The sequence below is a fragment of the Chenopodium quinoa genome, unplaced genomic scaffold, assembly GCF_001683475.1.
Source record: "Chenopodium quinoa cultivar QQ74 unplaced genomic scaffold, ASM168347v1, whole genome shotgun sequence".
In the NCBI taxonomy this organism is placed as follows: Eukaryota; Viridiplantae; Streptophyta; class Magnoliopsida; order Caryophyllales; family Amaranthaceae; genus Chenopodium; species Chenopodium quinoa.
Window position 1 is genome coordinate 7,874,966 of NW_018743574.1, and position 25,094 is coordinate 7,900,059.

The 25,094-nt window shown below is 35.6% G+C and overlaps 3 protein-coding genes across 4 annotated transcripts; all 3 read left to right on the top strand.

The window, feature by feature from the left end:
* Window positions 1-283: 283 nt before the first annotated feature.
* LOC110682479 (succinate dehydrogenase [ubiquinone] flavoprotein subunit, mitochondrial-like) lies at window positions 284-6,890 on the top strand. Its single transcript, XM_021858816.1, has 16 exons — window positions 284-885; window positions 1,014-1,184; window positions 1,724-1,811; window positions 1,974-2,120; window positions 2,209-2,349; window positions 2,736-2,821; window positions 2,920-3,012; window positions 3,132-3,195; window positions 3,443-3,586; window positions 4,020-4,207; window positions 4,287-4,461; window positions 4,561-4,731; window positions 5,449-5,518; window positions 5,632-5,752; window positions 5,842-5,879; window positions 6,253-6,890. The coding sequence occupies exons 1-16, from the start codon at window positions 775-777 to the stop codon at window positions 6,353-6,355; spliced, it is 1,911 nt and encodes a 636-aa protein (XP_021714508.1). The 5' UTR covers window positions 284-774; the 3' UTR covers window positions 6,356-6,890.
* Window positions 6,891-14,152: 7,262 nt separating this feature from the next.
* LOC110682480 (scarecrow-like protein 4) lies at window positions 14,153-16,778 on the top strand. Its single transcript, XM_021858817.1, is given in 2 exon segments — window positions 14,153-15,404; window positions 15,406-16,778. Coding segments are annotated over 2 exon segments (1,872 nt in total). The 5' UTR covers window positions 14,153-14,676; the 3' UTR covers window positions 16,550-16,778.
* A 6,645-nt stretch (window positions 16,779-23,423) lies between these two features.
* On the top strand, window positions 23,424-24,668 carry LOC110681723. Of its 2 annotated transcripts, XM_021857850.1 has the most exons (4): window positions 23,424-23,686; window positions 23,801-23,830; window positions 24,162-24,298; window positions 24,398-24,668. In XM_021857850.1, the coding sequence occupies exons 1-4, from the start codon at window positions 23,487-23,489 to the stop codon at window positions 24,469-24,471; spliced, it is 441 nt and encodes a 146-aa protein (XP_021713542.1). In that variant the 5' UTR covers window positions 23,424-23,486; the 3' UTR covers window positions 24,472-24,668. The 2 variants fall into 2 exon arrangements, with proteins under 2 accessions (XP_021713542.1, XP_021713543.1); XM_021857851.1 differs by lacking the exon at window positions 23,801-23,830.
* The last annotated feature ends 426 nt before the right edge of the window (window positions 24,669-25,094 follow it).

Sequence of the window (25,094 nt, forward strand, 5' to 3'; positions counted from 1 at the left end):
ATTTACCAAACACTTTTATAAACAGCCAGTTTAAACAGTCAATTTCAAAAGCCATTATAAACAGCCAAACATTTCAGCTGGTCAAACAAGCCAAGTGAACCAGCCAACAGCAAACTGCCAACAACCATTTGCCAAACAAGACCAATGACAATAATGCTAGAAATATGAAAATGCTCTCTATGTTAGGGCTTGTTCTCATTGACTGAACTGAGATGAAATGAATATTTTATAAGAGAAGGAAATTAGGAGCTGAACTGAACTAAATTGAGTTGAGCTGAACTGAACTGAACTGAACTGAATTTCAACGTAAGAGAACAGACCCTTAAGAGGATTCAACCTTATGACCTCAAATTACAAGATAATCTCAAACCAATTACTTCTAAGTCCTAACAAGTTTGGTACAAAAATTTATTTCATTAATAGATCTACTATGTTTAATTTTTAGTTTTCCTCTTCACCAAAAAAAAAAAAAAAAAAAAGGAAAAAATAAAAAAGTTGGCTATGGGCAAAATGGTAAATGTAGTACCAATCAATGGCTACAAGCCTATAAACAAACATTTCCATTAAGTTATACACGTCATGAATTCACCACCATCATCAAATTAAACATACCATTAAACCTGTGAAACTACGACTACACTACTATTTTTTGCAATTTGGCCTCCTCTCTTTCCCTCCCTCTTTCCCTCCTCTTGCAGAACCCACAATACATTTAAATAACGCGAATTCCTCATTTCACTTCTAACATCAATTTAAACAACAACAATATTAAAGATGTGGCGGTGCGTTTCGCGAGGTCTTCGATCTCATTCATGGAACAACACCTCGAAATCATCTCCAATCTTCTCTCATTCTCTCTTTCCAAGATTCTTCTCCTCTCAATCTGTAAGTTTTTCTCTGCATTTCTAGGTTTCAGATTATTGTTAATTTTCTTATTAATTTCATTTTCAATTTTGCGATCTTCAAAATTCAATCAATTTTTTTTTTATGATTAATTGATGAAATTGTTGCAGAGTGCTGTTGGCGGTTCCAGTTACACGGTGGTGGACCACACCTACGATGCGGTGGTCGTCGGAGCTGGTGGCGCCGGATTAAGAGCCGCCATCGGATTATCCGAACACGGATTCAATACCGCTTGTATCACTAAGCTTTTTCCTACTCGTTCTCACACCGTCGCTGCTCAGGTTTATTCATTATTTTATTTATTTATTTCTTCGTTTTGTTAACTTCGATTGTAATTATTCATTGTAATTGGACCTGATTGAATTAGAATAACTTGCCGAAATTCGATTAGATAAACCATTTTTATTCTGTGGTGATGTTATTTTGATGTGTTGTTTTGCTATATAATGCAAGAGTTTTTATAGTGTTATTTCCGAAGAATTTATTGTGATTTTTGAGGTGTATATACTATGATTTTATTGTTTTTTGAGGTGTATATACTATGATTTTGCGTTCTTCGTGTATCGGTGTATACGCAATGTGATACAACACAAATAGCTGCAGGATTTTTTTTATGATTTCGTTAATGATCGAGTCAAGTTCAGTACATGTAGCTGTAGCTGTAGCTGTAGAATATTGATTGATTCTGAATTGTCTCTTGCTTTATAATGTGTTCGGCATGTCATTGATGATATTATAAGTTAATTGTAGCTATAGAATTTTGTGTTTTACTTGTTGAATGTATTGTGAGTTGAAGTAATGAAGTGTGGGTTTGGTGTAGGGTGGAATTAATGCTGCTTTGGGTAATATGAGTGAAGATGATTGGAGATGGCATATGTACGATACGGTGAAAGGAAGTGACTGGTTAGGTGCGTGCAATTCAACTCATTTTTTTTCATTATTATTACAGTACAATTGCTCCTTTACTGTTTTATAGTTAAACAGACTCTGCATTTTCTACTTCGGAAAATCTGTTGTTTCCTCGGCAGAAACTCTTGGATTGTTGTATGAGGCGGAATCTCTGTTTGCAGGTGACCAGGATGCCATACAGTATATGTGCAGAGAGGCACCAAAAGCTGTGATTGAGCTTGAGAATTATGGCTTGCCATTTTCTCGTACAGAAGATGGGAAAATATATCAACGTGCATTTGGTGGTCAAAGCTTGAACTTTGGAAAAGGTCTGTGGATAAAAAAAGTTCACGTTCTATTATGAATTGCTGAATTTGATCTCTGATACTTTCTGCGTTGCCTGTCATCTTACTACAGGGGGGCAAGCATATCGATGTGCATGTGCTGCTGATCGTACCGGCCATGCTTTGTTACACACTCTTTATGGACAAGCTATGAAGCATAATACACAATTTTTTGTGGAATACTTTGCATTGGACCTTATAATGGATGATGAAGGCAAGATAATATCATTCAAAATCATAATATTTATACTGATTTTAATTTCAATATTGAGTATGGCTCAAGGGAATTGATACCTGTTAAAATATAACCTACTTTCCTGCAAGAATTATCCTTCTGGATGATAAGCTCTTGAATAGATGAGAGTGCTCTTGTTGAGACTATGAGTTTGCAGCCAAGTGAATAAGATCTTGAAATTTATTGAAATATCCTCTTGCTTGTTGTCAAGTTTAATTTGTGCTGTCGCTTTGCAATCCTAGATTAAGCAAATTAAACGATTCATCATCTCCATTTTGTTATATAGATCTTGTGGGCATGACATTTGGTAGGCTTGCTTTTCCTTTTTCCTGGTGAATCTTTCTGATTATTGATATTATGCTTAGGTTCTTGCCAAGGTGTAATTGCTTTGAATATGGAAGATGGGACATTGCATAGATTCCGTTCTAAATCAACAATTTTGGCTACTGGGGTAACTTAATTTATTAATTTATAAAAACATTCCTTGTTTTGCATAACACCATGTTCATAATTTTTTCAAAATTTCACTTCTCTTTTTCCTTTTTTTAGGGATATGGACGAGCATATTTCTCTGCAACTTCTGCACATACATGTACCGGAGATGGAAATGCAATGGTGGCACGAGCTGGCCTTCCATTGGAGGTTAAAATCCTTGCCATTGCTTTATTCTTATTTCTTGATGCTTACTCATTGGCAGGCTACTCTAACATGATTGATACACCTTTGATGTTCTGCTATGCTAACATTGTATTGTTTTGCAGGATCTTGAATTCGTGCAGTTCCACCCAACTGGTATCTATGGTGCTGGATGTCTTATCACTGAAGGTTGATTCTTCTCATACTAAATATATGGTGTTGTTCTACTGTCCACTCATTCTAAATGGACGTTGCTTAATCATCTGTAGTTTAATTCTGAATCTACAATTTTCTTAACATTTGCCATCTGCATCTGCTTATTTCTGCAATTTTGCTGTAGAAGAGAGCTTTCCTTCTCACCTAGCATCCAGATAAAAAGAATAGATGGAAAATTATGGCTAATTAGCTGTGATATAATGTTCTTCTTTGCTACCAGGGTCCCGTGGTGAAGGAGGTATTCTGAGAAACAGTGAGGGTGAGCGGTTCATGGAACGATATGCTCCAACAGCTAAAGATCTTGCATCCAGGGATGTTGTGTCTAGATCTATGACGATGGAAATTCGAGAAGGCCGTGGTGTAGGTGAGATGCATCTGTTCTTCTATTGTATATGCTTAATATACTTACTCTTATCTCTGCACCTAGATATGGAATTGTGGAGGGAATGAAGAATTTCCTGAAGATGTTGATCCATCTAGGTTTCATTATTGTGTAATACAGCCCTTGTATTTTTCCCCAGATTTCCTTAACAGTATCCACAGGTGGTGTTTGTAGATTTTTTGGTGTGCGATCTATCTGCCTGTCAATAGCAGTTGTGTTCACTTTTGACCTCTTTGTGGTGTTAGAAGTCTTACAAATGACTTTTGGTGCCCCCCCCCCCTTCCTGTTTACTTTGATGATAAGTTGCTGATTATTGTTTGGTTATTATTTTGTTCTCTGTTCCATATTTGGTCAACCCAACCTGTCATCTCACTCATGCCATAGTCTGAAATTATGCTAAATCTGCCATTAACAGGACCATTGAAGGATCATATCTACCTCCACTTAAATCACTTGCCTCCAGAAGTACTCAAGGAAAGACTTCCTGGTATCTCTGAGACAGCAGCTATCTTTGCTGGGGTTGATGTTACTAAGGAACCCATCCCAGTGTTGCCAACTGTTCATTATAACATGGGTGGGATCCCCACAAACTACTACGGAGAGGTAATAGAATTAAGAACTTGATGTTAAAATAGTTAAATTTATTAAGTTTTTAAGAGTCTAATTATGGTTTTCTGCTCAGGTTGTCACCATAAAAGGTAATGACCCAGATGCAGTGGTTCCTGGATTATTGGCTGCTGGGGAGGCTGCTTGTGCATCAGTCCATGGTGCTAACCGTCTTGGTGCAAATTCTCTTCTTGACATAGTTGTTTTTGGTCGAGCTTGTGCCAACCGAGTTGCAGAGATCAATAAACCAGGTAATTGGACTTCAGAAGAAAGTTCTGCTTCCTACTGCCTGTATTATGAATGCTAGACTATCTAGTACCATCAAGATACTTAAATTTGGTATCCTGCAGGGGAGAACCAGAAACCTTTGCCTAAGGATGCTGGGGAGAAGACTATTGAATGGTTAGACAAATTAAGAAATTCAAACGGTTCTCTTCCAACTTCCCAAATCCGCTTAAATATGCAACGAGTTATGCAGAATAATGCTGCTGTCTTCCGCACACAGAGTACATTGGAAGAAGGTATAATAAGCGTATAATTTATGTATTAGGTGATTCTCACTTCTTGCCTATTTCGTTTGTATCAATTGGGAGGAGATGGCCTAAATATTGACACGAGTAGTTGTAGTTGCTTACTTGCTTCTTGATCTTTTTGATTTATTAGATTTGTCAAAACCTTATATGTCCTTGAAGGTTTTATTTTAAAAGCTGAGATGGAAATTAGTTGCTAGTATTTTGGCAATAGGATCACTAGTTTCTGTAGAAATATGGATCCGCTAGTTTTTGTTGATACAATAGGATCACTAGTTTCTGTTGATATATAAGATCACTAATTTCTATTGTCATATCTAATTTGCGTATAGGATCACTGATTATTTTTGGCATGTAGGATCACTAATTTCTTGTCTTATAGGATCTATCCTCAGGAGGTCTTAGTAATTTTACTGTGGGTATAAGCCATGTACCTTTTTAAGGCTTTAAAGCCTTTTTATTAATCCCTGCCCATGGGTAGACGAAATGAACTAAAAGGAAAAAAGGTTGTATGTTTAAGATTTTTACTTAATTATTCTTGTGCTGTGTCTTCTCTTAACAACCAAGTCAAACATAGTATGTCCTCCTCCATATGGGCATGGTTTCGTAAATCATGTGCCTTATTTTTACTCCACAAGAACAGATGATCTCCATGGCAACTTACAATTCTAATGTGTAACTTTCTGTTCTTGTATCTATTATTTGCAGGTTGTCAATTGATAGATAAAACATGGAGTAGTTTTCATGATGTTCAAGTCAAAGACCGCAGTTTGATATGGTATGGCTGATATCTGATCTTTTTATTATTTATTTATTTAGGTTATGGTTATTCATTAAATTTTCATTTTATAACAATATATTTAATTGCATCTTTTTTACATTGCTTCTCAGGAACTCTGATTTGATCGAAACCATAGAGTTGGAAAATTTATTGATTAATGCGTGCATCACTATGCACTCTGCTGAGGCTAGGAAAGAGAGCAGGGGAGCTCATGCTCGTGAAGATTTTACGGTTTGTTCAGCTGCAATATAGTTTATTCTTTCCATGAAATTTTTGGAGTGCACTTGTTTTCTGACATTCTTGCTCACTTTGTTTTGCAGACAAGGGATGATCAAAACTGGATGAAACACACTCTAGGGTATGTGATATACACTTTATGCTCTTGTTCTAATGACAAGAATGCTAATGAATGTTAATAACACTCAGTTTACTGAAATATAGTGGACAGAATGTACTCCCATTTCACCGTCTTACTGAAATAACTTTGTCCATCCACCACCATCAGGATCATTATCTTTGCATGCAGCTTGTTAAATTATACTAATATATTGTCTTGAGTATTCTCGTCCTTCTCTCTGCGGTGTCACAACCAAAACCATTAGTAGCATCATGTATATATAGTGTTTCTGTCTTGCTTTTTTTTTTTTTTTTTGGTTGCTGCTTCTCTCTGGTTTAGATTATGAATAGTATATGATTCTGTATGTTCTTGCATATTTTTTTTGATAATGCAGATATTGGGAGAATGAGAAGGTTAGACTAGATTATCGGCCAGTCCACATGAACACATTGGACAACGAGGTGGAGTCTTTCCCTCCTAAGGCTCGTGTATATTGATTCAGCCCACAGAAAATTCTTATTTGTACGGATTGTACCCAGGTAAATCTAGGAAGGTGTACACCCAGTGGCAATTTTGTAATTTCATGTGTTTTTGTTCCTGGTTCAGTCTACCTCGCTTGTTTAACCCAGCTCAAAATAATAAACCCTTGCCCACAAACCTGTTTACATTTAAAAATTAAATAAACCAAACTCAGATGAAGCTGATGATAACAATCGGAATAAAAAAAAAGGAGAGACACGGAGCTTTCTCATTTCGCCGTTGTTGAAGCTTCCAAAAGCTTCATTTCCTTCAATATAAAAACATGATGGCAACAAAAATATTGATCTTCATCACTGCTCTGTAAGTGTAATTGTGTTATTATATGAGCAAAACAGCTGCAATAAATGTAGATTCCAAGGGTTGGAATATTAGTATCAACAAGGTACAATTTTAAATTTCTACTATAGATTGTATATATATTTAAATACTTGTACTAGCATGGAAGTTTTACTCTTTTATAAACCCTACATATAAATTGATTGATTTACGATATATGAGCGTAATTCTATGTTCGATTTCTGAAGAACTTTTACCTTATGATTTTATTGATACTGGGTATTTGGGTAATAAACTTATTCAACATTGTAATTTAGTCACCAATCCATTATTTAATTTGCTTTGATTTCTTTTTATTTGATTTTAAGCATGAATCTGTGGATGAATTTTAATTTAGTTTCGGTTGCTATCATTACGCTTACACTTATTCCTACTGATATGTGAGATTTCCCATAATCCCATGATCCCATCTGCCAAAAAATGAAAAGAAAAGAAAAGTGAGATTTCATTGAAATTTATAGTTTTTTTGGTTTTTCTACTAGTCATTTCATTACTAGTATAATTGCAATTTTTAAATCCATTAGGAGTTTAGAACACTGTTCAATATTTGCTCATTTAGTGATGCATTTCTAGTTTTGTACTTTGTTTTTTTTTTTTTTTTTTTTTTTTTTTTTTGTTTATTATAGGAAGAGCATGTACGTAACAATTAGAATGAGGTGCCTTGGTATTGTTGCTGTGATTTTTTATCATCTATTCATATATCTTAAGTGATTAATTTAAAAATGGTATCAGCTGATCTAGTGCTTTCCAACACTAGCTCTGTGATAGTCAAGTTTGCGCAAATCTAGTGGATGAAATCATAGGGGGAGTTGAGGTATTTATTGTATCTTAGTGAAGATGATAACTGCAAAACATAACATTGTAAATTACAATGTTGTCAAAGAACCTCGCAAAATTCATCGAATTGGCAACAAATTCACGAAGAACTGAATCAATACGATAGTATATAAATTATGAAGATAAAACATATACTCCGTATCAAACCAATAAAATAAACCAGGCCAGGTTGAGTAGTGAAGAATTTCGAAGGGATAGACCGATAGCCTTGGGTATTTCCAGATAAAGGGTGTCAAAGTAACATGGACTATATTAGGCTATTAGCAATGATTTAGGCTTTGTTTTCCTCATCTTAATACAGTTCATTTTTGTCTACTAAAAAATTTGATTTTATAATTTACTACGGCGTACATATATAAAATAATAAGGAATACATATTGTATTCTTTTTTCTTTCTTTTTTTTTTTTTTTTTTTTTGATAATTGTAGTTTTGATTTATTATTTCAAGTAGTTATGTACTTGTAGACTCATAGTATTAACTTGGACAAGTTTATGGGCAAATAACACTACAATGATCATACGGAGTACTGTTTAAAAATGAGTCAGTGACATCGATCTTGCTACGGACTTAAAAATAAAATCACTTTTGTCTTGAGCTTTAATTATTAAGTTTGCTGACAAACGAGAAACGACTATTTTTCTTCAGTTCTTCTGCTAAAAAAAAAAGTACTTAATTCACCACCATCATCAATAATCGTCAGAAAATTAAAAAATAAAAATAAAAATAAAAAACAGCAATCATTTGCTTAAATGATATAGTCAAAAGCACAGTGACATCCACTACCAAGTGCTAACGTCTTTCTCTAGTAATTAGAAGTAATCTCTCCCCTGTATCGCTTTAGAAAATATAATATTTTAATTAGTGTGATCTAAATTATGAGTAACTTATATGAGAAAATATAAAAAATACACATACATCTCTCAAGTTGTATCCTTAAATGATATGTTTAACATGTCTTTAACCGTCTATTCTTTCCTAGGAAAGAAGTACTCCTACATACAAAATTTTACTAGTAATATGATTAATGTAAAATAGATATACTCTGATTTTCTTTGACCAAATGTTTAAGCTTTAACATTCAACAATCCAATGCATGTTAATGATCGTTTTTAAATACCTTACTTAAGTTACACAAAGTCACAAACCCTCTTACGCTAAATGAAAAGGGAAATGTTAGGTGCATGTAGCACACTTGCATAAGCCAAAAGAGGGTTTATTATATCATTTTGATTAAGGTTTAGGTTGAATTAATTCATATTAGGTTGTTTTATAGATAGAGTCTATTTTAGTCACCAGACTTATTAGTTATAACAATTCAATTTAAGTTGTAATTGATCTCAAATTAGGTCAATTTCAATTCGAGTTAACCCATTTTAAGTACGTGACAAGTTGATGTTAGTTCAGATTGAAAATATAATCTCCGTATATGAAAAAAAAAAAATAAATAAAAATGCAGTGTGCCAGTGTGAGAAAACTCGCGTTCTTCTGCTCGATTCAATCCCTTGATGCAATAATTGAGAAATGCCATAAATGACTGCTACATGCTTACATAGATATAGTACTCGGAGTAGAAGTGAAGTGTCCCAATGCAAAGTATTCTCATCTTTAAATCATCAAATGTAAATTTATTTTTGACTAGCAAAGCAAGCACCAACCATTTACCAATTACCATTAATTTTTAATTTAATAATCTCATCAGAAAGTGAGAGCTAACACACTGATTTAGATTAATTTGCAGGTCATATTATATTATATTTCGTTTCTTCACTTAAATTATTATGTCTCCTTCCAATATTCAAAACTTTTGAATATTCACTATATAAAACAATTCTACACTTTTATTTACTGTGTTTAATTTTTATTTTTTTTCTATTTATTTTCCAGTAGTTTTTCATGGGATTGGGGCAGGTTAACTACATTTTCATTAAAATTACTTTTTATACATTCTAAACTAACAAAGGTTGTGAGAGAATCTATACAACTTTGTATAAGAGATTAGGAGACATAGCTTCAGACTAAAGACTTCCCTGTTGCACTTTCTTCAACGGGACTTTCTATCTACACTTCAAAAGATTTTCCTTTGCATTCCATCAGTAGTAGAATAACTGATACTGTATAATAAGTGAAAGTTAAAAAATAAAAAATAAATAAATAAATAAGTTTGAACAATTAAAGAGCACTCCGTAATATTTACAGATGTACTTACGGTTTTTTTTTTAGTATCTCAGTTCACTTGGAAACGTATGTCAATGTTAAACTATCACTTTATATAAATTTATATCCTATGATTTTAACTTGTAGGCAATACGACAGACTATATGTCGTATTTTAAACTTTGACAATAAAGTGTGAAGTCATATGGGAAAACAATAAATTGCTAGTAACAATTGAGTCTATTAGTCTAAAAGAAACAAAGTTCGTTCATTACTTTAATAAACTCTCCTAAAACTCCCTGAGACAAGCTTAATGTTCTTAAGCATCCTCATTAAGGACAAAACTTAGCTCCTCGCAATTAGAGATACTTGTAGCACAAGTGTACAACTCACAACTCATTCATACGACACCAAGAAAGCAACCAATTTGAATTTTTGACGAGAATTTCTCTGCTTAATGTACATCCTCAACCTTGCATTTGTTTACAATAAAAATGAGCTCTTTCGTTCTCTCTTTTTGTATATCTTTCATAAAATTGTTGGCATGTTGCTCAACTTGGTGTCTCTTTCGGTTAGGATGAGTTCCAGAAAGTGACTTAGTTTGATTGTTTGAACAATTTATTGCGGCTTTAGACGACTTTTCCACGTCTTTTCCTTTTTTTTTAAACAAAAAATTGCTCTAGTTATTAAAATATGTTACATACAGTTTCTTCTGTTGGCAATATAGAAGTATTTGCTTTAGCTTTCATCATCTACTCCTAATAAAGAAGAAAGGAAAAAATCATAAGCAAGTAACTTGATTTATTTATTATAATATGAAGTAGAAATATTGTTCTCATTTTGAACACCTTGAGTCCAATATGCAATAAAAACAACCATTTGATACTTTTTTTTTTTTTTGTTTATACATCTATAGTCTCTTGTTTGTATGCACAACTTATAAAGCTCGAAATTCTAAATGTTTTTTTAAAGAAGACAGGTGCTATAATATTGTAAAGTTTACTAATTTATATTAAGTTTGGACATTTAGTTAAGATTAAAATTTTGAATAAAGCGATTGTTCAAAAAATCTTGCAAGTTGAACGTGAGCGACTTGAAATGCTAAATGCCATATATGGATTAATTGAGAAGTAGCATATTGATAAGGATGTTGCAGTGCCAATTGCCATGTATGTAATCCCATGCAGTGATAATGTATAATTGCAACAAAAACAGTATGAGAAAGCAAAATGAAGGCATACGATGTGCGTAAGATGAGTTAGATTGACACTAGTGCTTTGTCTAACGGGATGAAAATGAAATAACCAATGGTGAGAGAGAAAGTGGGCTTGATTTTTGTGCTGAAATTTCACATCTTACCAGGACCATGCAAGGACTATGACTTCTAATTTGTCTCCTTTTTACCCATTTCTTTTTTGTTGCTTTCTTTTTATTGCTATTTCAGGGTGGTCATTACCAAAAGATGATTTTGATTAAGTAACTTCTATGAGTAGAAGTTTTTGTTATATTTCACTTATAAGTATTACTGTATGAAATTGATGTGTGATGGTTGATTTACGTTATTGTTTGATTGAACATAAGTTGATATTGTTTGATTGAACATAAGTTGATAAGTATATAACAAATTCAGTTCATAAATATTATTGGACTTGTAGCTGAATGTGGTTCGTTTATAACACTTAAAAGAAGTTGAGATTGATTGATTTGCTAATCATGTATACGATACAACATGGAAAACTTTCATCTCTTTTACATTCTTTATTCAATTAATATTTTATTTATGACTCATTCTACTTATGAACGATACTAGAGATGTTTTATTTCGATATAGCTTACACTGAATATACTGTCAGATAATATAAAACTCCTTGATTAGAGTGATTTCCATTGATCAATATTTATAGGGTTACAATGAGAAACCTAATCATATTAGGTAACATAAGATATGTATAGATATCAAAGATAATCTTATACAAAATATATCCTAAACCTAAGATGAGAATATTCTATGGATATTCTCTATCACACCCCCGCAGTCGGAGCGGGAGATAATCGGATGCTCAGACTGGATCTGAATCACGCATCGAGCGGTAAGGATAGTATGGTAACCCATGATCAAAAGGGAAGTAGTAGACATGTGCCGATGATGACGATGAGAAGCAACAACCACGACCTACGTAGAGTAGAGATAAGCACTGCTAGGCTGGAGGAGAAGGAGAAGAGTCGCACACAGGCTTGGGCTAAGTTGCAGATCCAGAGAAGAAGAAGTTAAGTTAATGGTGGGTTAGAAAATCAAACCCACTGGCGGGATATACAAAGTTTTTTATGCTTCCGCAAACACACATATAGATTTTTTTTTCTTTTCTCAAAGTTTTTTTTTAGAATGTTTATGTAACCTTGCGCCTCTTACCAACAGTAGCAATCGCGAAAGCCTCCTCCATCGTTGTTGGCAATCGCATACACTACCGACTCCCCCTACTGGCAGTAACCACATCTGCCAACCTACTCCATGTGTCGCACTCTATTTCCACCTCCCCATGACCAACAATGATTCTTACATTGCCTCATTGGTTTTTTTTTACACATAATCACATAGATTTTGTTTTGGTGGTGGTATATCACAATAAGATCAACTTTTGCACATCTCTTTTGCTATCAAGTTTGCTCCTTTTATTGTTGCAGCACTTGGAATCTTCGTGGAGTATTAATTCCTGCTACCTGGTTTCTCTTTTGAGAATTGATTAATTTCAAGCGGTGGGATTTAATCTTTTCTTGCGCAATTTTATTTGTTTTTCTTCAACTGTGATTTCACGTAGTAGTGTAGTGTCTTCTCCCCGATGATGGTTTGATCCCTTAACTTCTTCTTCTCTGGATCTGCAACTTAGCCCAAGCCTGTGTGCGACTCTTCTCCTTCTCCTCCGGCCTAGCAGTGCTTATCTCTACTCTACGTAGGTCGTGGTTGTTGCTTCTCATCGTCATCATCGGCATATGTCTACTACTTCCCTTTTGATCATGGGTTACCATACTATCCTTACCGCTCGATGCGTGATTCAGATCCAGTCTGAGCATCCGATTTTCTCCCGCTCCGACTGCGGGGGTGTGATAGAGAATATCCATAGAATATTCTCATCTTAGGTTTAGGATATATTCTGTATAAGATTATCTTTGATATCTATACATATCTTATGTTACCTAATATGATTAGGTTTCTCATTGTAACCCTATAAATATTGATCAATGGAAATCACTCTGATCGAGGAGTTTCATATTATCTGACATATACATCTTGTTGATATATAATTCCATTGTTGATGTTTATAAAGCAAACATTGTAATACCCTCACAAAAGTAGTTCAATACTTCAATATGGAGTACTAGCTAGCTCAAATTAGTTTTTCAACAGTTAAAATTCAGTTAATTCATTACGCTTGGTTTAGATTTTCTTGGCATAGACCCCAGTACCCCACTTAGTACCCCTACTCACTTTCATCCTTTTAGCTAGTGACCATGCCCCCGTAGCCGTCCAAATAGAAACACTCTCCCACCACCTTTAAGTTTTTACCAAATTATCTAATACCATGAGCATCAAGCCCCTTTTTTTTTGTTGACAATTTTACTTTTTACCGTTCTAGAATGACTGAATGACCACTTACCAATTTACCATACATTGCTCTACTATGCCGAATTGCCATTGGTGAAACATCATAGGGGTGTTTGGCACTTTGGCACATGGTGAAAAATCAAAATGAGTTTGTTATATATTGACAAAGAAATCAAGAATTGAGGAGAATTTTGACTAAATAGTAGGTACCTTTGCCATTTTATAAAGCTTTATGGTTTAATAATTTAAATTAAATACACTAAAGTCTTTTTTTTCACCGTATGATGTAATAAAGAGATTATAAGATTTATCGTAAATATTTAGCCAATTAAGCATGAGTTATAAATGTAAAGACATATTTTTGATAGACAACATGTGTTGCTCTATTGATTCTTGATGGCCAGTAGGTGTTCATAATCCTGATGCTTAGTGACTTTGGTATTGCTTGATTTAATCTTACACATCAACCTTACTCATATTCCTCGACTAAAATTACGACATGTTTTGACTTATTGAACTTAAGAACTGAAATTAAGTTGAAGAGAACAGGTCCTTATACTACCAAATTAGCCCACCATTTCTTAAATGATTAAAGTATCATGCTTCCTTCCATTGAAAATGTTATGCTCATTTCTATTTTACATGATCAAAGTTTAAAAAATAGTACTTTGTATTTAAATAAAAACATTAATAGTCAAATAAATTAACTAATTAATTATTGTATCATAAAGATTAAAGAGTTGAAAATAACTGAACTGAACTAATTGGAACTGAAATAAACTGAATAGATTTAAAATGAATTGTTTACGAGGGAATGAAATTAGAAACTGAACTGAAAGTAAGCTGAACGCAGAGCAGACCATAGTATATATTTTTCTATTTCATAAGAAATACGGAGTACTTCATAAACTGATTAACTAAACATAACACTCCGTAATAGTCAAAGCTCTCCACTAGAAGTCATCAAAACAAATTGAAACAATATTTAGGGATAAAAGGCCTAAGATTAAAAAAAAAAAAAAAAAAAAAAAAAAAAAAAAAAAAAAAAAAATTGTAGTCGTAGATCACAAATTCACAACTACCGGTGAACACAGAAGTAGGGCCCACTGACACATCGATTTGGGGGTTGTTTAATCAGTGTTTTTGGCCTCGTTCACTGCTCCCTCACCTTTTCCCTTCTTTAAAGCTTACCCCACTCCCTTCTTTTCTCCCCCTTTCTCTCTCCTCTTCCTCCCCCCTCCCTAAACCCCCACTAACCCCTCTTCACTCTCTCTCTCTCTCTCACTCTCATATGCTAATTTGTTCATTTTACGGCCTTCAACATTTTAGGCCCTTCTTCCTCCTCCTCTAATGGCTTACATGTGCGCTGATAGTGGTAATCTCATGGCAATTGCTCAACAAGTCATCAAACAACAGCAGCAACAACAACAACACGAACATCAACAACAGCAACAACAAACCCACCATAATCAACACCACCATCAATCTCAATTTCTCGCCCCGAATAACCCCTTTTTTCTCAACCCATGGGCCGCCCCTGTTCCGCCCATGTCCACCAGCCCACCACCTCCTTTGGGCTTCTCCGCCGGTGGTCCGCCCTTTCACGACCCTTTTCAAGTCGGCCCACCACCGCCTGACGCCAACGAGCCTTGGTTAGACCACACTTCTACGACGTCGTTTCGATTTGCCGATTTTTGCGATGGGGCGCCTGGTGAGTTTGACTCCGACGAGTGGATGGAGAGTTTAATGAGCGCTGGTGGTGGTGCCGTTGAAGCCGGTAATAATGATGGGTCTAACCTCCAATCCGCTTGTGACGCGTGGCAAGGCGTAAGCGGCGCCGCTGATTTTAGTCTTTACGGTGGTGTTAATGCTGATCCTTTTGCCACGTGTCCTAATCGGATCAATGTTGCTATTTCTCCACCGTCGGATCTCACTCGAGTTATTTACTCGGATGCAGATAAGACCGTTACAACACAACCTTGGGTCCCACCTTCTCCTCCATTAAAGGACCCACAATCGCAACCACTCGAACCTCCTCAAACCCAAAACGACGCCGTTGCCGTTGCCGCCGCTAATTGCCGAAGAAGAACAAGAACAAGAGCATTCATGGCCGCCATTAATCACTGCTTTACTTGATTGTGCTCGTGTTGCGGAGTCCGACCCTGAACGTGCCGTTAAATCACTGGTTAGGCTCAGAGATTCAGTCTCGCAACACGGCGATCCTATTCAGCGAGTTGTGTTCTACTTCACGGAGGCTCTTTCTTGCCGTCTATCTCCTCCATTATCTTCCTCAATCGTTGAAACGACGGCGTCTGAGGAGTGTACTCTGTCATACAAAGCATTAAACGACGCGTGCCCTTTCTCTAAATTTGCGCATTTAACAGCAAATCAAGCTATACTTGAAGCCACTGATGGAGCGGAAAAGATCCATATTGTTGATTTCGGGATAGTACAAGGAGTCCAATGGGCCGCTCTTTTACAAGCCCTTGCAACTCGGCCCACCGGAAAGCCCAACAAGATTCGGATCTCCGGGATTCCTGCTCCAGCACTAGGAGAATCTCCGGCGAGTGCTCTCTTCGCTACTGGTAACCGTCTTCGAGAGTTCGCGAAAGTTCTAGAACTCAACTTCGAGTTCGAACCAGTTCTCACCCCAATCCACGAGTTGACCGAGTCAAATTTCCGGGTTGACCCGGATGAGGTACTTACAGTTAACTTTATGCTCCAATTATATAATCTTTTAGATGAAACAACAATTGAAGTAGAAGCTGCACTAAAACTTGCTAAATCACTGAACCCGAAGATAGTTACACTTGGTGAATACGAAGTGGGTTTAAATCGGGTGGGTTATTTGACCCGATTTAAAACAGCAATCAAATACTATTCCTCTGTATTCGAGTCACTTGAGCCGAATTTGGATAGGGATTCAGTTGACCGGGTTCAGGTAGAGAGGTTGATATTCGGGCGGAGAATAATGGGGTCAGTTGGGCCGGAGTTACCGGGAACCAGAAGAGAAAGGATGGAATGCAAAGAAGAATGGAAAGGATTAATGGAGAATGCCGGTTTTGAGCCGGTAACACTTAGCCATTATGCAAATAGCCAAGCTAAGATATTGTTATGGAATTATAATTATAGTTTATCCTATAAGTTGGTGGATTCTCCACCAGGGTTTCTTTCTCTTGCTTGGAATGATGTCCCTCTTCTCTCTGTTTCTTCTTGGCATTAATTAATTAATTAGCTGGTAGTATTTTCTTAATTTTAATTATAAATTAGGTTTCTTTTTTACTTATTTGGTTTCCATATAGGAATGTAATTGGGATAATGGGGTTATTTTTATATTTTGTTTAGTGGTTTTTCTTTGATTTTAGGCTAGAAATTGTCCAATTATACAAGTGTAAAAAGAATATGGGAGAATGAAATGGGGTTATGCAAATGTTTTACTTGTATTTATTTTCCCTCTTGGTGTTAAATTGCATGTTTCCCAATCTTCGATGATGATGTGATATATAGCAAGCTTCATCATTTTGCATTCAAAATTGAATGTCTAGCTAAAAACAGTCCTCTACTCTTAGGTTACATAAATGAAGATAGTAACAAATCGGTATTTTCATTGTAAGAGGTATGCTTTGGTTATCGTGTTGATTTGTAAGTCTATGTTAGGGTTAATCTAAGACATTCACTAAGGACCTGTTTAGTTTTGCTTAATTTTATTTTAGTTCAGTTTCTAAATTCTTTCTCTTATAAACAATTCATTTAAGCTCTATTCAGTTCAATTCAGCCCCAATCAGTCAGTTCAGTTGTTTTCAGTAAATCGGAACATGCTCTAACTCTATTCTATATTTCGGTGTACCTAACAAGCTAACAATGCTTATGAAGGAATGAAGAATGATGTCTACATGCATTTTGAGTTAGCATGTGCCTTGTGTCGCCCATATGCTCGGGCAACTATTTTGGTGTATCCCGTGGGCTAGTAGTATAGGAAGTTTATGTACATTATTCATCGGCATGTGTCATGTGTTCGCCCAAGATTAGAATCCTGGCTTAGAGAACCTAGCATCGTTTCGTATGATGTCATAACACGTCGAAGAAATCTAAATTAAAAGTAGTTGTATGTTGTAAAATAGTAGTTGGGTGGTAGTTTGTTTTAGCAGGTGAAAGAGGTTCTATGATATAAGGTGTATGATTTTTCATAAGAGGGGTTGGAAGATCACTATCGATATACTAAGACTAGGATGAGCCAATTAAAAAGGGAAACAATTATAAAAAGGGGGGTCCTTATATACTTTTGATACTAAGGGCTAGACAGCATAACTCAAAATGGCAACCTAAGGTTATTAAATGAAGAAATCAAAGTCATTGTCCTTTCAAGCGTCAAGGTCCTATAAATAGTGTTATCAGAAGGTGACCCATTACATTACAAATTTTAGCTGCATTTGTATTAATGATCTTCTAAAGCTTATGACAATCAATTCTGATAATGAAATTTTTAAGTTCTCCGGCCGCCCGTCTTTTTCGCAATTTCTCCATCAATCGGCATGGAAATAGCCACAACTCGTCGTAATTGGATTTGAACTTCGAAGGGGCTAATTTAATCTTACTGGTTTGCTAATCCTCACAAGTTTTGATCATGGGTTAAGTGGTAGTCTTTGTCTATCATGGAAAATTGGCCATTCTGCCCCACTTATCCTATCCTTTAGAGTCGTATAATGGATGCTTTCTCTCTTTGATATCCACATATTTGTAATATGAAAGGGAAAAGGGAAAAAAAAATCAGTCTCATTATATATATCACTAATAGTATCATGTAATTTGTTATGTGATTAGTGTTAAATTTAGAGTTTGTCTCGATCTAATGATTTTGAGGCTTTTTGCATGTCAGTACGTTATTGAAAATCTTGGTTAGGAGATTTCACCAAGGAAAATGAGAGCGATAAGTGCCGGGCTTGGATTTAATCTTATTTCATGAAAGGACTTGGTAGTTTAGTCACGTCAATACATTATAGTATGCAGTATGGGGGCGATGATGTTTGTTTGTAATTGTGAAGGCTAGACAACATATGAGTGACGGGTTATTAATATACATAGTAGAAGGAAATAAGAGTTTTGAAATAGGTTAGAAAATCCAAATTAAGAGATAATCATATAAACAATATTGTAAAATATCGCGTATAAGTATAAGCTAAGACAATAAATTTACTAAGAGCTTGAAACTGCTTATCAAAACATAAATATCTAGCTCAAGTGGCATATAACGACATACGTGTGATCCCAATGGCGATAATGATGTGGATAATCAGTACAAATACACAACACAAGAGCTTTCAATTTTCACTAGGGTTTCATTCCTTGCATACTGGTAGTGCATCATACAATTTGTTGTTGACAGGGTGGAATGATAGAATTACTCGAAACTCAAGTACAATTATCTTCTCTTATCTTTGTCAAAATTTGCATTAGTGGCGTTGCTGAATACGGATGACATTGTCCGTTGTAGTACTCTTTGATGGTCCAAAACCTCGTAAGATATTTTGGCATTTGTGATTTGCGGGTGAGTGGAAAGCCCGAAAGAGAATGGAATAACTAAATGAAGAGACAGCCCTAAATAATGGTACTGGTTGTTTGGGCCTTCTTCACCCCACTTCCCCTCTTTCCCCGGCCAAAATCCCTTCATGCTTTAGACTTTTTTTCTTTACCACTTATTATTGTTTCATTCACATTAGCTTGGTAGACCCATCAACTATATCAACTATGGGTCTGTGGTGTATACACCCACTGTTTTACAATAATTAACATAATTAAATTTACACACATAACGATATATTTAATCTTTCTTTTGTATAATTAAATATTAAAAAAACTAATATTACTATCGAATTATCAAACAATATATTTCATGATAAAAATTACATTTAGTCAAACTCTTAGTGTTTTGTAATGTGATATACGAAGTAGAATTGTGAAGGAGATTATGTAACGGAGTACACTCTTTATTCTCTCATTTCATACGTACAGTTTACTTGAAAATGGGCCTAATACTCAAAAGTTTCGATAAAATATTTTGGACATCTGAAGCACGATAATTTTGGGCCTAACCAAGTCAAAAGGCCCAAGTAAGCTTTCAGAGTAGAATCCAATAAATATAAAAAATATACTTGAGATTACGTGGGCGGGTCCCACTACTTTTACCTTGAAAATCTCGAAACTTCAGCAGGAACTGGAAAAATCTAGCCACGACAACCTGGGCACGGGCCGGGTTGGCCCGCGTGCCGCCCGGCACGGCCCGAATTCAAGCACGGCACGACATGAAGTTCAACTCCCGTGCCACGGACAGGGTTGAGAAGTCCCAGGCACGGCCCGGCACGAGCACGGGCATGGCCCGTCGTGCTGGCCCGCAGGCACGGCCCGCGGGCCAACGGTAATGTTACCGTTTATTCTAGCTCCATAATAAGCCAAAAAAACGGCTAGTTTTTTGCCAATTTGCTCCCCAAAAATTCTATAAATACTCACCTCCATTTCATTCCCAAATCACAAAATCACAATCTCTTCTTCTTATCTCTTATATTCTCTAAATCTCTAATAATCCTTATTTTCTTAAATTCTCTAATTATTCTCTTAAATTCTCTAATTATTTTCCTAATATCGGAAAAAATTAAAAAGTTCGTAATCATAATTAGTGGAGCGTTGAAGCACGGTTGTAAGATCTAAACTAATCTTAAATTTATTATTGTTTTATTGTTATTATTAGAATAATCTTGTTTAATTATTATTGTTGTTAATTGTTATTGTTGTTGTTATAATTGTTGTTATTAATTATTATTATTGTTACAATTGTTGTTATTATTTATTTTTGTTGTTATTGTTATAGTTGTTGTTATTAATTAATATTATTGATATTTTTATTGTTAAAATTGTTGTTATTAATTATTATTATTATAGTTAACCACTTTTTATTAAAAAATTAATTGTTAATTATGGCATCGAACAACCCATCATCTAGGTCTAGGGGGAAAGGCCGACTTATCCGTAGTAGTAGTTCTAGGGAACCACCAAATACAACGAGCCCCCAAATTACGAGTCAAACCAATGACCCCATTTACTTCCCCCCGGGCTATGAGCCATATAATACGTCGGGATTTCCAGCACCACCAATTTCCATCTAATTATATCGGTGATCAACAAAACTATTGTTCTAGCCAAGGTAGCCAAGAAAGTACCCGAATTCCCTCCGGTTCTACCCCTTCTACTGCCACTCCCACTAGTCTCACTACTAACCATCACACACATCATGAATGGTTAACCGAAACTGAGATGCTACTTTTGAAAAACCGAAGGAGTGAGGTATGGCGTTATTTTGTCCTAAGTAAAGATGGTGAACAATGGGCAAAATGTAAAACATGTAATAGTGTATTCACGACAGTTACCAAAAACGGGACAGGACACTTATCTAGACACATGAAAGCTTGTGCAAAACCAGCTAGTGATCCAACCCAGCCCAAAATTTCCCAATTCCATCCATACGGCTTTACATACAACTATGAGAGGGATAGGGATGAACTAGGAAAAATGATAGTACACGCCGAACAGCCTTTTCTTTTCTCGGAAAGTGACGCATTCAACACCTACATTAACAAAGCACTACAACCCCAACATAAAAGAATCTCTAGGAAAACCGTTCGTTCCGCCGCAATGAAAAATTTCCTAGAGTACAAAGTCCGGTTACAAGCCGAATTGAGTAACCTTAACTGTAGAGTATCTTTAACAGCCGATTCTTGGGATAGTGGTTATAAATATCACTATTTATGTGTGACTTGCCATTGGGTAGATGATCAATGGATGTTACAAAAAAGAATAATACATTTCAAAATGCTGGAATACCCACACACCGGCATTAACATTGCTCACCATTTAATGCAAGCAATAGACGAATACAACCTTCGAGATAAAATGATGTCTATGACTTTTGATAATGCAACCTCTATGACATACACAGCTAATCTTATCAAACAAAACTTAACCGATGTACTATTAGACGGTGAAGCTCTTCATACTAGATGTGTTTGCCATGTACTTAACTTATGTGTACAGGATGGAGTTCGGGCAATTGGCCCATACTACAGCAAAATCAGAGATGCTATTATGTCTATTAATAGCTCTAACATGAGATACCAAGAATGGAAGAGTTTTCTAAAACAACAAAAGATAAGGGTAATAAAAATTAGAACCGATTGCCCAACTAGGTGGAATTCCACCTATGACATGTTAACAAAGGCAATTGAGTACAAGGGCCCGTTAACATTATTTTACAACCAAAAATTTCCACAAAATGCTTTGTATGATGATGATTGGAAAAACTGTGAAAGATATATGCAATTTTTACAGTTATTATATAACATGACGTATTGTTTTTCTACTGTTTACAATCCTTGTGCTCAAAACTTTCTTTCTAATGCATGCTTACTCGCCCAACTTTTCGCTGATCATCGCCATCAAAGTGATTATGATCAGTATCTTCCAGCAATGGAAAAAAAGTGGCGTAAATATTATAGTGAGATTCCTTTGATTTATATTTTTTCTTCCATATTAGATCCTAGGCAAAAGTATGAAAACACATTTATGTTAGTTGACATTTACTTTCAATGCATGTTTCTTGACGATGATGTAGAAAACTATAAGACTAATGTGAAGGATCAGTTTTTTGCTTTATATAGAGTCTATGAAGCCAAATATGGCACCGTTCCTCGCTCAGGATCTTCCCAACCATCCAAAAACGTAAGTAAGAAGGCCAAACATTTATTTTCACAAGCTACTAACTTGATTTCAAGGTTTTCAGGTGATTCATCAATCAGGAGAACGCAAAGCGACGTCTCGGAGTTGCGGATGTACCTGAGTTACGACTTCACCAAAGGCATGGACGACGATGAGATAAACAGCCTCGACCTCCTTGCATGGTGGAAACAACAAAGCTCGAAGCATCCAACTTTGGCGGCAATGACACGAGACATTCTTGCTATCCAAGTTTCCTCCGTCGCCTCCGAACGAGCTTTCAGCGCATCCGGAAGGGTTTTAGACGATAGAAGAACAAGTCTAAAACCAGAAACACTAGAAATGTGCGTGTGTTTCAAAGATTGGTTGGATGCGGAAAATCGCTCACAAGACCGTTCTTACGACCACAACGACAACGAAGAAGGAACCTCCGCTTCCGGTTCGGGTTCGGCTAGTTCCCAATCTATGCAACTAGCCGATGACCTTGAAGGGGAAGGCGAAGACGAAGACGAAGACGAAGACGAGCAAGAAGAAGGAGAAGAAGAATAGACAATTATTGTATATTGTACGATTTTAAAAATATCAATTTTATCATTTTTCAATTTTTGTTTAATACCATCATTGTATGATTTTTATCATTGTTATCATTGTACAATTTTCTCAACTCAAGTAATAATAATATAAAGTACGCATTATTCACATCCAAAGTCCAATTTGCCTTTTTTCCCCGTTTTGTTACAATTTGTAAATTCATATTAAAAAAAAAATAAAATTATACCAATTACTAATAAATCATAAACATTAAATTTTAAAGTAATAGTATAAAGTAAATATATAAATATAAATATTGAATATACAAATTATAAAACATAAATATTCAACTTATAATTATAAAATTCATAACTTAATAACTTATAACTTATAAGTTATAACCTTATAAAACTTATAATTATAATTTTATAACTTATATACATTATAAACTTATTAATTTATAATGTTGTTATATAAAAAAAAAAAAAAAAAAAAAAAAAAAAAAATTGAAAACTGCACCAGCCCGCAGGTCGGCACGGCACGAGCCCGCCAGGCACGAGGGCCGTGCCGTGCCGTGGGCTGGCCTGTGCACGGCACGACACGAAATCCTGGGCCCGCCGGCACGACCGGCACGGCACGAACCAGCCCTGGCCCGCCAGGCACGGCCCGCGGCGGCACGGCCCGGTGCCCAGGATTAAGCCACGTGTAGATGCCTACACTCCACGTGTTGAAAAGTAGTAGGACGTGGCATTGTCTTGAGCATTCTAGCGTCCAGCAATTAAATTTCGTTACCCCTCAATAAGAAACTTTTTAAACTCGATTAAAACATAGAAAAAGGTATAAACAAAGATCAAAAGAAAAGAAAGGGAATGAATCACGCAATTAAATTAGGTCGATTGAGCTCACAAACTTTAATATTATCATCATCTTCTGGTTTATCATCAGTAACTAGCAGAAAAGGAGTTGGTAGTGTGAGATTGGTTCAAGTTAGTATTGGTAAAGATCCTAAGTCTGATTTTCGCAACATGGACAAGAACACCAAAAATCCTGATCAAGAGGATAAGGATGTGTAAGTATTCTTTCTTTGATCTATTTTCTTTATATTTTGTTCTTATTTTGTTGATTGAGATATAATTTTTATAATACACTTCGGTGTATGTGTGCACGACGGCACATATGGCAGAACTTGTTTGCACGTGTTACCTTATAACAGGTATTAGAGTACTACCTTCGTAACTCCGTTTCTTTTTAGTTGACACATATTAAGTTTTTTTAGTTGATACATTTCCTTTTACCTTGCATTTACAAGTTACTCCACTTGCTTCTTCACTTCATCTCCTCTCCTTAATATATGTGCTTAAATCAAACACGTTAACAAAAAAAGAAACGGAGGAAGTATTACATTATCCCTATGTATTCTTATATACTGGAGGTAGTATATGTACGTGGGTTGAATTAAATATATTTTGTGGTTGATTTGATCTAATAAAATGTTGTGAGAGTTTTGGCTTATATTTTGTTATATATGTATGGGTTTGGAACAGGAATGCGATGGAGGAGTCATTTGGACAAGGATATTCTACAAGGAGTAATGACGAAGGGTTTGGAGGAATTTACGGTGGCAACGACGAATTCGCCGATGAGGCCGGCAATGCTGAGATGAAAATCACTCAGAATCCTGGTCAGTATAATATGAAGTTTGAATATTAACAGATAAAAAAATACAATCAGGCCATAAAATACATGAACTGACATTATTATTGATTGGTTTATATATCAGGTTTTCATGACAGCAACCAAGGGAGTAAATTGAAGGAGAAAGAGAAAGCACGTAATCAAACCCAAGCAAAGTAGATTACTAGTACTAGCTACTTTTGGGCTTTAGGCACAAAAGATCAGATCAACCAACATATAAAATCAAGCAGCACTTTTAAATTTTAATTAATGTGCCTCAAGATTATGCTGTTGTAATTTGTATTGTTAATTTTGTTCTCCAAAATATAATTACATAATATGCTGCGGACTTATTATATCTAATGATGTTCCAAGAGGAAATCCTGCTAGCTTAGCACTGTTGGAATTCTGGTAAGATCATTTCGGAACAACTTGACTTGTTCTATTGAATTCACTTTAATTTCTATTTGTAAATATTTTTAGATGTTTTTATCGTTTTGTCAACAAGCTTCTTATCTTTCCATAGTATGAGTATTACGTTTAGAGCTGTCGAAATTTGACAAAATTAGACCCGACCCGAAATACCGACTTAAACTCGATTATTAACAGACCTATCTGAATCGAAAAAAGGGTGACCCTGACCTGACCCGACCCGACCTGAAACCAACTGTAGACCTGAGTTGATCCGAGTATGTGAGATCAAAACCCGAACATGAACTGACCTGGAGATGACCCTACCCGAATGTAACCTGTAAATTACTGACCTAAACCGAACTCGACTTTAACCGAAATTGACCCAAACC